The sequence below is a fragment of the Leiobunum rupestre genome, chromosome 2 (assembly GCF_980474605.1).
Source record: "Leiobunum rupestre chromosome 2, qqLeiRupe1.1.hap1, whole genome shotgun sequence".
Taxonomy (NCBI): Eukaryota; Metazoa; Arthropoda; class Arachnida; order Opiliones; family Sclerosomatidae; genus Leiobunum; species Leiobunum rupestre.
The window spans coordinates 75607214-75624696 of record NC_143385.1 but is presented as its reverse complement, the minus strand read 5'-3'; the positions used below and the strand labels follow the sequence as shown (position 1 = coordinate 75624696).

Below are 17483 nucleotides of genomic sequence, written 5' to 3'. Positions count from 1 at the left end.
ATAATATGTCCCTTTAAGGCTGCACACTTAACGAGCTCTAAACTGTTTTTTCAGTTCGAAGAACTGTTTTTGTTATAATATATATATCTCGATGTGGAACTAAAAATTAGACGAGGCGTTGAGGCTTTCGGCCTCTTCAATGTCAGAGTTGCTTTTGGGGTTTTCAACTAAGTCTGTAACATTAACCTCGATATTAATTGGTATTTCCGAAATCTGTCCAGCAGTTTGATCGATTTCCATAGCTAGGCTGTCGGAATCGACATTCTTTATTTTGACCTACGATTGCAGAAACCGCTCCATTGCGCCTTTTTGATTACGACCTAAGCTATCTTCTCCCTTGCGTTTTTCAGCCCCCGATATAAATTTTCTGGTGTTCATTTTAATCACTTCAAATACCCATGTTCGATTAAAACTCAAATGAAGTTTTAAAATCAGCTAGTAGCTTTAAGTTTGGAAAGGGCTGTTTGAAAAAGTATGATCTACTATAATAGCCTTGAAAAGGCATTCTTAAAAAATCGGAGGGCCTTTCCCCCAAATTTGGAGGCCTCAGAAGTAAGCACAAATATCTTCAACGTAGGCACGTGCCTACTTGTGCCAACTGTTGGCGGCGCTCCTGGTTCCGAAAAGAGCAACTGAGTTGCTCTAGCTCTCTAAAAGTAGTATCAGGTTGCTAATTATAAATAACAATAGGGTTAATTTGGCGGATATACAGGGTCTTTTAAATTGATCGATCCAAGCTTTTTTCTCAGAAACGACGTGATGGCAAATTGTGAAATTTTCAGGGTATATACATCGCATAGTAATCAATTGAATTTTTGTGCGTTTTAGAACATTTATTTTTTCACCGGTAGGTCGTAGACAAAACGTGTCAACGAGAAAGTTGAAGAGCATATTGAAAAAAGTAAGAATACAATTGATTCGGTCAAAATACTGTTATTTTCCCCCAAGTTTTGAGGGGTTTAAAGAAGACAAGTTGGCCGTAGCAGGCAATAGCTTCTTTTGAAACCAAAATAAGCAAATAACAAATACGTTTGTTGGAATTAAAGCTTCAGATTTTCGATAAAAAACGTTTAAAGTTTATTGTTAAACTTGACAAAAATGGTTCAAGGATATCGCCGTCCGCTACGGTACATATTTGGGTACGGTGAAGCATATTTCGAAAAGAGCTTTGCATCATTTCTGGCGGTACAAGACGAAAAGCTTCCCGTAATCTTCGATGGTTGAAACGGGTGTACGGTAGGCATATTCTTTAATACAGCCCCACAAGAAGAAGTCCAGCAGTGTGAAGTCCTTCATTTTATTTAATAAATTTTAAACGTTTTTTATCGAAAATCCGAAGCTTTAATTACAACATTTGCTTATTTTGGTTTCAAAAAAAGCTATTGCCTCCAACGCCTAATTTGTCTTCTTTCCCAATTTTCCGTCACGTCGATTTTGAGAAAAACACTTGGATCGATCAATTTCAAAGACCCTGTATTGCATACTGGTCACCATGTTAAATAGTCATTATGCAGTTAATTCGCATAATGTATGTACAATATTAAGGAAAAGGGAAGCGAAATTATTCGCGATCGCAACGAGTCTAGGTGGCATAACGGCTCTAGCTTCTCCGAAGTAGCCCCTATGATCCAGCGTCTGCTACAAATCAATTAAAATGCAATAAGAACTTTTTTCTTAAATAAACATCAAAATATAAGCAAACGATGCAAAATTATATTAAAATGCAAGTATAACTATTAATAAAGTCAAATTTACGAATGACGATGAGGTAAAACTATTAGCGTCTGCTTTAGCCGCTACCTATCTAGGGTTCAATGGCGAACGAAAGTGTGCGTAGCGATAGTTTTCGGTCGCAAATAAAAAATTCTATTAAAAATTAAAACTTATTCAAAAGCTACATTATTCAGAAAAGCATTTTTGTGAGGATTATAATTATAAAAATAATTTTTTTAGTTCAAAATTCCTCGGTCGCGGGGATGAGAGGGGCTTGGTTATGGCTTGGTTAGTATGATGTTGATCACCCACAGGACCCCAAAAATTGGTTTGATTGATATCGTTATGGAACTTGGTCATTTTTATTGCCAAGGCTTAACCACGTTTTCAGGGAAGCTTTTAGCGTGTAAAAATTTGGCTTGAACTAGAAATAGTTCAAAATACACGCTAACGCTTCTAGCTTTTCATCCACGCTTGTATTTCGCGCTAGTTGCGTGCGCTTGCGAAACTAAATTGGGACTCACTTCTCGTGTCGATCAAATCGTACTTGATATTTTCAGGCACAATTCTGTTACAAAGATAATTAATTTTGCCCATTTAGACGGTTTGGCAGAAAAAAATGAGCCATAACCCCAACTCCGACCGAACCCGCAAACACGTTTAACCGAAATTGTTGTTGTTGGTCGTGGGGAAATCCCCATCGTGGATTCACATCACTCCACATGTGATTGGTTTGGTGGTTAAATGGTCCGTCTCTCACACGAACACTCATCGGTCACCAAGAGCAGATTAAAAAAATTGGGAGTTTCGATCTCCATGTTGCTTAACCAGTTGCAAAAGTCAAACCCACGAACGATATCTCCGTCATGGAGAGCTTAATAAAGTGTTGCTGGATAAGGATGGAAAATGTGCTCGTGAAGGATACTCCAAAAGCGGATTTTGGGCAAACACAACTTTACATTTGCACTTCGAATGCTTGCTTGAGGATATGCCACGAAGTACGCTAAAACTAGCTCTTCTTCGTCGATGTTTTGACAACCAGCCCCTCAGTATCTTGGATTGACATCTCCATGGTTCTGGAAATTTCGAACAACTCCGAGAACTCAGGATAACGAGAACTCAGGATAACGCATTCTGAAAAGTTGCCATGCCCTACGAGCGTTTCGATGGGCTTCACCAAAACTAATTCGATCATTTAAGCACGCTGTTCAGCGGAATTCACAGGCATAGTTGAACTTGCAAGACTCAGACTGCGCTTCATTTTGGGTTAATTTGGTTTAAATACTAAAACTAAATTAAACAATTAATTTAATTAATTTGTCTTGCTATGGCGTACTTGATATTTTGCTGACCTCATTATCTAAGGGAAAAATTGTTCGTTTGTGATCGAACAAACGTTATTTGTAGGTTTTCAAGTATGTTCTACAACTTTATCGTTGAAAATTGTTCCCGAGCACCTAGCGGTAAAAAAAAATAAAAAAACGTGAAAAAGTATTCGAGTTTTCTGCAATTTACTATTTAAAGCGTTCCCAACTAAATACGCATACCCTGAAAATTCCGAAATAATATCTCAAATAGGTTTTGATAGAAAAGCCCGGTCAGAGCAAATCGAGCCACCCTAAAGATATTTTTTTGGATTAATATGTAACATAAACAAATACCTGGAATTCAAATATGTAACGTAAATTAAGTAATAACTTATATTTAAGAGATTTCTAACCTCGATAAATAGTGTATAAAGGTTCGATAATTTAAGAATATATATTCTTCTTTGCAATTTTGATTTATTTCCGATTTGAAAAAAAAAGAATTATAAATTTAAGTTTAACTTTACGTGTTTTATTCTAAAAACCGACCAAGTAGAGAAAATGTAAGAAATTTATTTTACTTATGCCCCCTTAAAAAACCCCTCTCCTTCTCATACGAATGAGTCACGTGGACAGGCGCTTTTTCGGGGGGTCCTTAGAGTAGGTCGATTGCAATGTAAGACGCGTTTTAATCGCTTTTTACGGCCGTTACGTAATAGATACGGATGGCTTCCGTCTTAAACCGATTTAGCATATAAAACAAGTTGGCAAGCCAAAATATACCTCTCCTCGGAAGAATTGTCCCTAGTGGTATTAATTTCTCGAGATAACCCTTAAAGATATATCTCCGCAATTTAGAGTTATTTGTTAAAAATATTAACCCATTTCTATCCCGCCCGGTATAAAATTTTAATTATAATTAAAATAATTGAGACGAAACGACCAATTTTAATTTATTCAGAATATCATAAGTTAAGTAGTTACAACAGTAAGTTAGACGTACTATAACAATGCACAATTGAATTAAACCCTTTTACAGAACAAGTTTATCAGTTAAATATAATACGAAGCAAATTTTAATGAAAGAAATATCTACAGAGGCTTTTTGGAATTACTCGCTTACGAAATACTTGCCGCATCTTTAACGCTCATTTTATTTCAACACTCGCCCTTGATGAAGATACCGTAGATATCTGGTAGTGGACGACTCGTTCACTTCCTGTTGACGTTGTGACGCATACCACATGAAAAAGACCAATGCCGTCCAATTTCCAATATCATATAATGACTCGCACACCCAAGAAATCATTGACTGCGTTAGAAATCGTAGATATCCAAATATCCACACCAAATGTATTTACAAGAAGCAAAAACCTTACCATCAACAAAGCACAGAGAGCCACTTGACTAACCACCAGCTCTTAAAGCAATTAACGTTAAATTATCTCCTTTGAATTAACAGAACTATATATAGGTCGTTAAGAAAGTGGACCACCCACAGGGTCTACCCTTTAACCCTCTAATCTCGGCTGACTGCGCTAAAACAAGATTTAACCTTTAAAAAATACCAGATTAGGCCTTCATAAATTCATTAATAAAAAAAGACTTTATTACCTATTATGCTTACGATGCCTGTCTTAATTTCAGTGAATCTAAGCAGCTATCGGTGGTTCTGTGGTAGAGCGCTCGACTGCCAAGCCGAATGGTCTGGGTTCGAAACCTGGGTGGCGCATTTGTTTTTAATCAATAGAGAAACGCTAAATTAGAATTTCTTCGATGCAATAATTTCAATTTCAATTCTATTTCAATTAAACCAAAATTTCCTACTCTATTAAATACGCTTCCGATAAAGCTGAAGGTCTAATTTTCAATAAGGCGTAACAGGTGTCGGTGGTTCTGTGGTAGAACGTCCGCCTGTCAATCAGGAGGTCCCGGGTTCAAATCCCGCCCGATGCGATCGCAAATTGATACTAAGACGAATACCGTGTACAACTGGTGGAAATCCTGCCATTGGACGTTGAGAGGTAGCATTACACTCAGCACTCGGTCCGTCCCAAAGTCATTAAGAAGAAGTTGGAGAGAAAACGCCCATATAAACACAACAGACTCAACATGCACAACCATCAGAACACAAACACAACAAATTCAACACTCACAACCTACGCATAAACATTACAAAAACGTAATACACCAAACCGTCACGACGGTGAGCGAAAAAACACCATCCAAACCAAACCGCAAATGCACCCGTTAACGCTCACCGTCACACGGTGGTTTTGCCAACCCTTTGAGAAACTGCGTACGCAGTGATTACACTTTGCACCGAAAATGCGAACGCGTTCGCAGTCCTGACAGACAGACAGACCCACCCACAGACCCACGGTCGTTGTATAACCCCTCCTAGGGGACTTTGTCCCCTCGGAGAGGTAAAAATGTATGTATACAAATTTCCATGCTTATATCACAAAACGCATGATTTTTACCTCTCCGAGGGGACTTTGTACCCTGGAGGGGTATTACAATCACCGTGTCTGTCTGTGGGTCTGTCCTGCGAACGCGTTCGCATTTTCCGTGCAAAGGTTAATCATTGCGTACACAATTTCTCGAAATCTCTGCGTTCGCAGTTTCTCGTAGGGTTGGCAAAACCACCGTGTGACGGTGAGCGTTAACGGATTATTTTGCGGATGGGTTTGGTTTGGATAGTGTTATTTCGTTAACGCTCACCGTCGTGACGTTTTTAACTCAGTTTGATTGGGTATTTAGTTATTGTAATGTTGAGTTCGTGTTATGACGGTTGTAGGTGTTGAGTTCGTGTTAGGACGGTTGTGAGTGTGGAGTTTGTTGTGTTTGTGTTATGATGGTTGTGGATGTTGAGTTCGTATTATGACGGTTGTGGGTGTTGAGTCTGTTGTGTTTGTATGGGCGTTTTCTCTCCAACTTCTTCTTAATGACTTTGGGACGGACCGTGTGCTGAGTCTTATGCAACCTCTCAACGTCCAATGACAGGGTTTCCACCAATTGTACACGGTATTCGTCTTAGTATAAATTTGCGATTTATTGGCGCCGGCCGGGAATCGAACTCGGGTCTGCTTCGTGCAAGAGATTTACTCTAACCACTCAGCCACCAACGCTTGTTAAGGGGGAAGTCTGAGGTAAGCTCAGAAAAACATAGTTTTTTTTTAACTAGTTACAGAATAACTAATACTGATAAAAATAAACGGTTTGCGGCGCTTTAAAGTAAAAGGTTGGAAGTAGTTAATGAGTGCATTTCGTAAAGCTAATACTAAAATTTAATTAAATGCAAATGAATAAACGTAACTTTCTATTTGTCAGATAACTATGGTTGAACCTTTGAAAAGTAGAGAAACCAACAGGGTATTTAATGAATCTTTATCAAAGTTGACGTATGAATTGTACTATTAAAAATTAATGTTTTACTGAAACCCCACCGCTTTTTCGTGGTTTAAATCGAAAGATCAGAGATGTCGCTACTGTGAGATATTTGGAATATATAGGTCTTTTGAAGACAGTGTGTCAATCACTTAAGCGACAAAAGAAAATCCCATTTCCACGAATTACGACAATTGGAGAAGTACGCGCTATCTTTCGGAAGTCACAACAGGGAGTCTCGCGGGCCACCGAACCACCCGCCGATAGCCGGTAGAAAAATGTCCGTAGGGTAGGAAAGGGGTGGGTAAACAAAGAAAGGGCAAAGGGCGAGTCAAACATTACTCTGGGTATAATGGGGGGGGGGGGGGGGGGCTAAAAAGTGCAGAATTAGAAATATTTGGGAAAACAGGGGATTTTGCTCGTCTCTACTTCTTCCATGGTCTCGCTAACGTCATATGGTTGCTCTATCTAAATTTAGACATTTGATATGAATTATACCAATTTACCTGAATTTAGATATTTATAGTAATTTTACCCAATATACCCATTTGAATTTAGATTTTTACCCAAATTTATTCGGCTTTATCGACCAGAATAACCCTTTAGACTAATTTTTACCCAAATCTAAAAAGGTAGGGTGGTAAATTCCAAAACATTTGGTCGATTTGTCGTGGAATGACCCCAAATTAAGAAGTTTACCAAAACTTAGATATTTACCCGAATTCAGATATTTCAAATTAAAATATTTACCCAAATTTAAATTATTACCCAAATTAAAATACTTACCTAAATTCAATTTCAATATTTAAATTTAAATATTTACCCAAATTTAAATTATTACCCAAATTAAAATACTTACCTAAATTCAATTTCAATATTTAAATTTAAATATTTACAAAATTTGCATATTAAGCTGAATTAAAATATTTACAAAATTTGCATATTAAGCTGAATTAAAATATTTACAAAATTTGCATATTAAGCTGAATTTAAATATTTACCAAAATTTAAATATTTACCAAAATTTAGACATTTACCCTAATTAAGATAGTTACCAAAAATTACACATTTACCCAAAATTACACATTTACTCAAAATCAGATATTTAGCCAAAATTACACATTTACCCAAAATTAGATATTTACCCAAAATTAGATATTTACCCAAAATTAGATATTTACCCAAAATTAGATATTTACCCAAAATTAGATATTTACCCAAAATTAGATATTTACCCAAAATTAGATATTTACCCAAAATTAGATATTTACCCAAAATTAGATATTTACCCAAATTTAACCGCCTTTGTTTAAATTTTTTTGAATAATTTCATAAGAGGGGGGGACCCTTAGAATCTTCGATTTTGCCATGTTAATTTACATAAATAAAGAAAATTAAAAAACACTTTGTTTACGTAATACAAATTTTAATTAAAAACAAATTAAAATCGACGACTAGTTTCGCTCTCTATACAGAGGCATCATCAGGTCTGGTCAGGAGAATACAAATTCCAAATGAAGTAAACTACGTTTCACGATAAAAAAACATACAAAAGAGGGGGGAAATAAATATACATAGAAATGATCACGTGTCAAGTGTAGAGTTATATAGATTTTTAAACCATAAATCAGCTAATAGGAAACCCGGGCCGTTGTCTCCCCCTCACCCCATACTCCTACGCTGGTGCCTCATGTTGGCAAGCGGGGCTTTCGTCTGTTTATAATCAGCAGCGACCCCTCGCTGCGCGTTGTCGCCGGTCCGATACTCCGGTAGAAGCTCTATTGTTACTCGCTGTCAATCAATGCTTTCAGTTTTAAATTCGCCCGTAAAGCTCAGCCGAAAATATTTACCGGCAACACTGCCAAGAGACGAGTTTCAGCGCCATCTAGTATTTATTTCTTGAAACACAAAACCTCAGACTTAACCCTTAATTTACGGTATTTTTCTAAAAAACAGCTTTGGCTAATGTTAGGTACTATAATTTATTCTACATCATTTTAAATATTAATAAATTATATTCATCTTATATTTAATGAAATATTTATAAATTATATTAATCTTATATTTAATTAAATATTTATAAATTATATTAATTTTATATTTAATTAAATATTTATAGATTATATTAATCTTATATTTAATTAAATATTTTAGTATTTTAATGTAAAATTTGATCGTGATCAGGAATTGAACTCGGGTCGCATTGTAACAATGCGGATAGTTCATCGCCGAGCCATTGACTTCCTTACGGAAAATATTAAAACCATTATAATAAGGCGGGTTTTTTTACTAAACGGATTAATACAATATCTGTATATATTGTTTATTGAACTTTGTTTGTTTATTCTTTGGTACGGTTTTTTGTTTTGTTAAATTCTTAACAAAATTTCGTTAAAACACAAAAAGTAGTTCATTGTTACCTTTTAATAACGCTTAGAAAAAGGATAATTATTCAAAACTCCCGCGGAAATTAAATCAAAGTAATAATATAGCGCCACCGTGTGGAGAACTATCAATCAAACCGGGTAAAAAATTTAATCTCTTCAATTTGTCGAACTTTAGTCAAATCTCGACGGGTAAAAAACAAACACAAAATAAAAGTATATAAGGCCGTTGCCGTCAATATAGAAGATCTATTCTTTCTTAGTTCTTGGCTGTCAGACGAACTAACACAGGACGGGTCCTGGTGTCGGTCAAAAGTTATGACGAACTTTGCGGTTGTAATTAGTATGTTCGGTCTTCGGTCAAGAAAAGAGTTAAATTGTGTTTCGCATTTGGAACGTGAGTGAATGGACTTAAGTGTATGAACAGTGCGTGTTTAAGACTGAAAGTGTTAAAGTAATTGTGAACTAACTCAAGTCAGATGTAAGATAAAATTGATTGTTATTATTTTTTGAATTGGAATAACCTAATTATACCCTTGAAATTATCAACTCAACCTGTGAGGCTTATTAAGTAGATTGGAAGTAATTAGTAGCGAACATATGTCAGCTGTTAATTAAGACAGTTTAAAATTACTCAGTATAATTTATGATAATTACTTTTAGTAAGTGTGTTTTGGTTTATGTTTCAATCACGATGAACTAAGACAAATCTAATCTAGTCTCAGACACTTGAGTACCAGTTCTGTATAATTACGTAGAAGGGATATATATTGTTGGATTATTGATGAAAGTTAAATCTAGAACGTTCCAGAGACTGTTCTGAATAAAAATAAACATTTATAATTTTACATAATTCAGGTTGCCATTTTATTTTCTAATCACTCGCCCACGACATTACAGTTCTGGCAATCCCGAACCAAATAAATTTTCGATATAACGACGACGGGAAATTAATCTCGTAAATTTATCGCGCGGCCCTAGGGAATATTCTTTTAACAAAATTTCGATAAACTATCGTTTAATTAAAATCGGCCCGATTCCGTTAAAATTATAAACCAAAAAGCGAACGGTCGTTATAATACCCTCTGTAGATATTTCTTTCGTTAAAATTTGCTTCGTATTATATTCAACTGATAAACTTGTACTGTAGAAAGGGTGTAATTCAATTAAGCATTGTTATAGTACGTCTAACTCACTGCTGTAACTACTTAACTTATGATATTCTGAATAAATTAAAATTGGTCGTTTCGTCTCAATTATTTTAATTATAATTAAAATTTTATACCGGGCGGGATAGAACTGGGATAGCATTTTTAACGAATAACTCTAAATTGCGGACATATATCTTTAAGGGTTATCTCGATAAATTAATACCACTAGGGACAATTCTTCCGAGGAGAGGTATATTTTGGCTTGCCAACTTGTTTCAACTTGCGAACTGACTACAAGCGAAAGTGTCAAGCGTCCTAGGACGTCTGCCCATTTGACTACATTCAGTCAGCCTTTCACCGACCAGTTGTAAATAATAATTTGTTGCGCATCACGAGGTCGGCGCGCGTTACCGGACAAGGTTTATTTGTAATATTTACCAGTATTACCTTAAGTCTATAATATTGTTCCATAAGTTTGTAACTTTGGCGATGTGGCCCTTTAAGTGATTACGTAAAACGCACTAAGACATATCGTCCACCCTAATGGTAACAAGTCGGCCCAGGCAGTAATATTAGTTCCACATCAGTGTTTACGAGTGGGCAAACCCATACACCCTTAGTAGACACAGGTAGGCAAACTAATACAAAAGCTGTTGAGGCTACGTGATTTCTTATCATTTGATATATAAATTGCCATCCTAAGTTAAAGAGTGGATGCCGCCCACCATCAGGAGACCTGGGTGGGAAAACTGATATAAAAGCTGTTGAGCCCATGTGATAAACTTTGATATATAATTTACCAATCTATGTTAAAGAGTGCGCACCGCCCACCCTCTGGATACGCGGGTGGGCAAACCAATGCAAAAGCTGTTGAGGCCATGTGATTTCCTATCGTTAGATAGATGGAAAGTATCAAAGGTAAAATAGTCAAGCAAAACACGACGAACATAATTCTTTTAAATTATTGAAATTAGTGGAAATATGATTTAAAAAATTTCTTAAACTGGGATTCAAATGGGTTTATTTTAGGAAATTTATGTCAAACATTTGGGTAGTTTAGGCAACAAAAGTCATGGAAATTCACAAATTCATAAAAAAAATACCCATGAATTTATTAAATTGTTATTTTCGATCACTCTCCCTTTAAGGGGGCTGGTCGGAGGGGGCGAAAATTTACGGCACTGGGTGCGCGTCAAAGAGTTCTATCGAATGAGACCAACTGGTTTTTTTCGGTCACTCTCCCTTTAAGGGGTTGGTCGGAGGGGGTGGAAATTAACGGCACTGCCTGCGCGTCAAAAAGTTCTATCGAATGAGACCAACTGGTTTTTTTCGGTCACTCTCCCTTTAAGGGGGTTGGTCGAAGGGTGCGGAAATTAACGGCACTGCGCGTTCTATCGTTTGATATAACACTGGCTATTGCAACTGTCTACAAAACAATTATATCTGCTATAGACAAAAGTAAATATTGCCTGGGTTTATTCATCGACTTAGAGAAAGAATTTGACAGCGTTCCACACCATAGACTCCTGAAAAAACTTGAAAGGATAGGTATAACAGGGGTTACTCTAGACTGATTACGTAGTTACCTAACTAATAGAAGCTGCACAACTAAAATTAACAAGAAACTATCTGATACTAAAACTATTAAAATTGGCGTACCACAGGGATCTATATTATCGCCACTCTTGTTTAATATTTATATAAATGATCTTGTTTCGATTATGCCACTTGGTTTGTTATACATGTATGCGGATGATACGGTACTGTTAATCGAAAATACAAGTTTGAGTGAATTGATAAAAAATGCTAATGAAAAACTTAATATGATTAACAACTGGTTACTACAAAACGGACAAACTAAACAAACTTAAAAGTGAATATATAATCTTTGCAAACTACGGAAAAATTATTGATAAACTAGTATGCGTTGTAAAAGTAGGAACCACGGAAATTAGAAGAGTCTTCAAATATAAGTACCTTGGCTTAATTTTCGATGACAAACTTAATTGGTCAGAGCAAATAAGCAATTTATGTAAAATACTAACCACCTCTGGTTACCAAATAAGACAATGTAAATTTTTATTCCCTAGTAAAATGTTATTTGAGTTTTACTTTGCTATGTTTCATTCGCACTTAATCTATGGTATTGTTGCTTGGGGGGGAACAGCTCAATATAACTTAAATCGAATTTTAATTTTACAAAAAAGAGTAATTAGGAATATTTTTAATGTTAACTGGCTATACCCATCTGCTGAACTTTTTTAAAAATGCTCAATTATGAAAATAACAGATATCATCGACTTCTGTAATTTAAAATTTATTTTTAATAACTTACAAAACGAAAAAAACCCACTGTTTGACAAAAATCAAAATAGAAAAAACACGCGTTTGAGTACTTCCTTAAAGTACCTTTTTGCTTAAGTACTAAAAACATGAACTCAATATTTTACAATGGTGTAAAAAAATTTAATATTTTATACGAACATCTTAAAGAAAGCCAAACAATCAATTCCACGAAAAAAATTATTAAAAATTGTATTAAAGGGAATATAACCTGCAAAGCAATCTTTATGGAAGACCCCTTCAATTTTTCAAATTTCGCTGTACAGTGGCGCCAAACATTTTTAAAGCGAAAGGCAAGAGCGGTCAGAGCTGCAAGCGTTGGTGTTCCACACCAAATACCTGAGGTTATATTCCCTTTAAGCTAAAACTCATCTAAATGTTTTCAAAGGACTCATGTTAAATTATTATGGTTCCTTTTTTTAACACTTTTTATTATTATTATTATCATTATTTAATTAGGTAAACGGTTTAAATTTTGTACAATAACAATGCGAGGGCTATAAGTCGCTATCGACTTGGCCCTCAACCACAAAATGTATATATAAAAAACAATAAACAAATTGAATTGAATTGAATTGAATAACCTCTCCTAGGGTACAAAGTCCCCTCGGAGAGGTAAAAAGTACCATCCTAAGTTAAAGAGTTGACTATAACGTATAGTTATTAAAGGGGGGTCGAAATTGTGCCACTATTTACCTGACAGACCTGAAACTGGCCACGCCCGTGTCACCCTTTGTGAAAATCCACTGGGTTGGGGGGGGGAGGCGAAGTTTGAGGTTCACTTGACCTTAAACGCCGTAAATATACGTAAAATAACGCGGAAAAGGGAAAGACAATTGCGACAACTTAACTAGCCAAATCCTCCCACGTCGCTTAAAACGACTAGAAGTTCCGAGTATATACAATCTCTGGACCAACTATACAAACTATAAAAGTGTTCAAGGCTAAAAGTTCAAGCATGAAATTTGAAGCAGACGGCTTGGCTCACTTGGTAAAGGTGTCGGTTTAGAAGATTACGCGGCCAGCAATCTGGGTTCGAATCCCGGCGTCGCCAATAAAAAAATTATTATATAAATTATTTTTCGCAGCTCCATCTACCGTGTCGTCGCTATCCACGACAAACAAACAACACTTAACGACATTCCGTCCATAGCAATAGTCCCACTTCGATGTGGAACTAAAAAGGGTAATTATGTAGTTCGATGTTCATGGTAGAACACTTAAACTACTGTCACACCCGGCCGTAAAACTCAATTTAAATCGGTTTGATTGAAAGTTTTGACCAATGAAATTAAGAGAAACTGGCCATGTAAACTGATTACAAGTTGCAATGTGACCGTAGCTTGTTAGCGCGTGAATTTATTGAAGAGCAATCGAGCACTATCTTTATGACTGTATCTAATGATTACTTTGGTCCCTTGATAAGAAAAAATGATATGAAGAATTTCAGGTACAGGCTAAATTTTTTGATAAGAAACGGTAACTGATTCCAAGCGAAGCTGATTGTACTTGTGAAATATGGTCATTCAGTACCTCATCTAATGACTGCCGAAAATTGATTATTTTAAAGCAACAGAAGCTGTATGTATATTATTGGCATAATATGGCAATGGAAATAGATGGAAATTTTCGAAACAGTGGACTTTTACTGGCTATAACAGTTGTGCTGTGCTTATTATTTGAATTCAAGTGTAATAACATTGATACCAGGATAATCACAAAGGTAATGTCATTTTATTTTCAATGATAATAGCAATCACATCAATAAGTCAAATTGAAGGTGAGATGTATTTCTCAGAAAACATCGGTGATATCTTGCTCCAGCTTCGGGATATTTTAGTAACGGATACGGAACCGCGTTGAGAGCCGCCCCAGTAAACATTTATTGTAGTATTTCTTCCTTAGAAACTTGCCCCAGTAGCAAATAATATAAAATAATACAAAAACCAGATTTTAGAACTGAAAACACCGTGTTTACTATATAAAACCAAAGAACAATGTTAGTGTGGTAATATAAAACACCTAAATCGTTCCCAACTGTCATACAGCTATGAAAAAACGATACTCAAGTACTTTGAACTAAACTTTTCGAGTGTCTTATAATTGCGTTCCATAGGTGCTTCTTATTAACTTAACTATAGGTTATTGACAAGCCTACGTCGTCATTCGCGTTTCTGATTCCCCTGACCACGAAACAGTGTTGTGGAAATTCGACGGAAAATATTTAAGAACTTTTTAAATAAAGCAAAAAATACTGTAATTTTAAAATTTATTCCTGAAAGATCTCTTTATAACTATATAAAAACTTTTCAGTATCTGTGCTTAGGAAGATGCCAATTCATCTCCCTCTAAATTCTGCCTTTGAAACGCTTTTGATACGAGCATTTTTTGTTTTAATTTAATTTTGATAGATGACGGTAACGGTTAATCATTATCCATGATTAAATTGATTTTTTTTGGGGAAAAAATATAAACCAAGAAATTTTCCGGTTAATATTTCGGAAAATGATAAAAAAATATGTATTACTCGTAAAATTTGAGCTTTTTATCGAAAAAAACGTCATTTTTCCGATTAATTTTACAAATTTATAAAAATAATTAATCGGATAATACAGAAATATAAATTACTGGATCAAAAGGTTTTTCGAATAATTTTGAGAGCGTTATCTATTGAATAAAAGTTAACCATCCCCGACCTCTAAATTTTGACCAGCACTTAAAAATTCTATATTGCTAAAAAATAATTCTGACTGGCGAATTGTATTTATAGCTGGCTACAAATAAACACAAAATTTTGGAACCCGTGCAGCCTTGGGGTCCGATTCGGAACAAACGAGGTATACTTCACCCCTAAAATACATAGTTATATAATAATAATATAAATGTTTTGAAGATGAATGAAAAATTCACGCGTGGGCTCGAGCTGCTCAAAACAGTTTTCGAAGCATGGTACTTTTAAGATAATATCTCAAAAGGGTAAAATACAATAAGTTAGAGGAGTGCCGACATTACCTCCGCTAGAGAGGAAACCACTTAAGGGTAGCCCGCTTCCCGACGTCTGGGATCTGGCATAGAAATAGAAATTAGACTAGAAGCACGATTGGATTGGGCGGGGACGTACCAGCTAGAAGGCTGCCATCAGAGTGGAATCGCGATAGTCGCGCCATCTCATAGAAACAATTTAAACTAAATAAGTAAATATGGTCACGTGGAATAACATAAAACAGATCGTAGGCAACATATTGAAAACTTTTTTATTTATCTGACATTATATTAAGTTATTTAAACAGCTTTAGGAAAATCATAAAAATCTCAAGAAGATACTATATCTACCGTGTCACCCGTAAGTCACACGTTAACTTTGCGCAATCATTGTAAGTCTAAAATACCACAAATCATCACAGTTTAACTAAATTTTAATTATTTCAGTGTGGTTTAAAATATGCCTACTTGAGATTCCAAAATCTTAGTTTCAGTGTCTTTTAAACTATCATCAATATTAGTCAAGTCAAATTGAGTTGTTTCCGGTAGTTCACTTTTTCAGTAAGTTTTCTGAAATAACCTCTGATCAATAGGGAAACTAAATAACAATTACTAAAATCAATAAATTGGCATACTCTAGAAGATGTAAATATGCTTTGTTCTGGAATAGATATTTTTGGGATCTCTTTCAAATTCTAGTTTTAACAAAGAAATTATTCATATTTCAGTTAGTTTTTTATTTCAGAATGTATAGGGTAATTTTTACTTGTGTAGGTACAGCATTTGCTTTCAAATGGTGCCTTCCATTTTGAAAGTAAATTTAATCCGGCACAAAATGTTTACTACACACAAAGTCACATGAAGTAATTGAAGATGGAGTCCAATTTTCGCGATTTACCGCTAAAACCCATTTTACTAGTAATTCAGCATTTCTCAGAGGAAATCTTAGTGTAAAAAAATCTCTTATTCCGAGATTATTATAAAATATTTACTATAATATTACATACTTATGAAATGATAATTTTATTTCGTTCCCAGATCTCTCTTTACAATGTGAAAAAGCGCAGTTTTGAACCTTTTTTGCGGATATGCTTTTAGACGCAAAAATTTAAACACTAAAAGACCGCCGCTGCGCACGACGTGATGCGCAGTGGATCGCCTTTTTTTCCATCTTCGAAATTCGCGTCGTAGCCATGGCGACAATGTTTAATGTGTTTGTCAGATGGCGCGTACATCGCGATTCCACCCTAATGTCAGCCTTCTAGCTCGCCTGTTTCCCTTGGGATTGACGGAAAAGGCAGTGCTTCTAGTTTAATTTCTATTTCTATGGGATCTGGGGACCCAATTAACCTTTTTCTGGGAATCTGTAGAACCCGTAGGTCTTCGCTCATACCACCCTTTTTGAAACACCCTGTATATAAACTAAGATGCACAGCCAAGAACTCGAATTTTTTCTTGGAACTCAACTTCTACTCGGATCTCAATGCTACTTACAATCAGGATAAAAAAATAACCTTTGGTTTGAGTTGCAAAATTCCCGTTGCTCTCAGACTACACAGAAAAAACAACGTTTAGCTTTTCAACATTTGAATTGCAATTTAACGCGTTATAAATGTAAATGGCTACTTTTGCCGTTGATTCACTAAACACCAAAATGTTTAAATCCAAAATGGCAAAACAACTAAACACGAGGAGCAAGCGAAAATCTATAAAAACGCGTAAAAAACCTAGGCGTTTAACAAAATCAACATAAACCTAAACATCTGTGTTTTTAAGTGTTCAAAACGGATCCACTCAGAAAAAACCACGTTTAGCTTTTAAACACTTGAATTGCAATGTAACGCGTTAGAGATGTAAACGGACAAAATGGCTAAACAACTAAACACGAGAAGGAATCGAAAATCTATAGAAACACGTTTGAAACCTAGACGATTAACAAAATAAACCCAAACACCTGTGTTTTAATGTGTTCAAAATGGTTCCTCTGGGATAAAGATTTGAAACGGCTTCTGTTATAAAAGCCAGTTTCCGCTAATAACGCGTTAGATCCGACTGCGCCGATGTAACCGTTTATTTTGCTTCTTTCAAATTCTAATGTTCCTCACAGATTTAGTTAAAATTCGTAAACGAGTTATCCTACGGATATGCGGTCGGTGAAATTCGCCACTAAACAATACGTAACATCCGAAAGTATGGTTGGTCTTGTCCAATAT

The 17483-nt window shown here is 35.5% G+C and overlaps 1 protein-coding gene across 1 annotated transcript in view; it reads left to right on the top strand.

The window, feature by feature from the left end:
* Positions 1 to 13841: 13841 nt before the first annotated feature.
* LOC149959026 (protein sidekick-1-like) overlaps positions 13842 to 17483 on the top strand; it is a 70524-nt gene continuing 66882 nt past the window's right edge. The window contains exon 1 of the mRNA XM_090165125.1: positions 13842 to 14011. Coding sequence (XP_090021251.1) covers positions 13892 to 14011 — 120 coding nt within the window. The 5' untranslated portion in view covers positions 13842 to 13891. The remainder of the gene's footprint in view (positions 14012 to 17483) is intronic.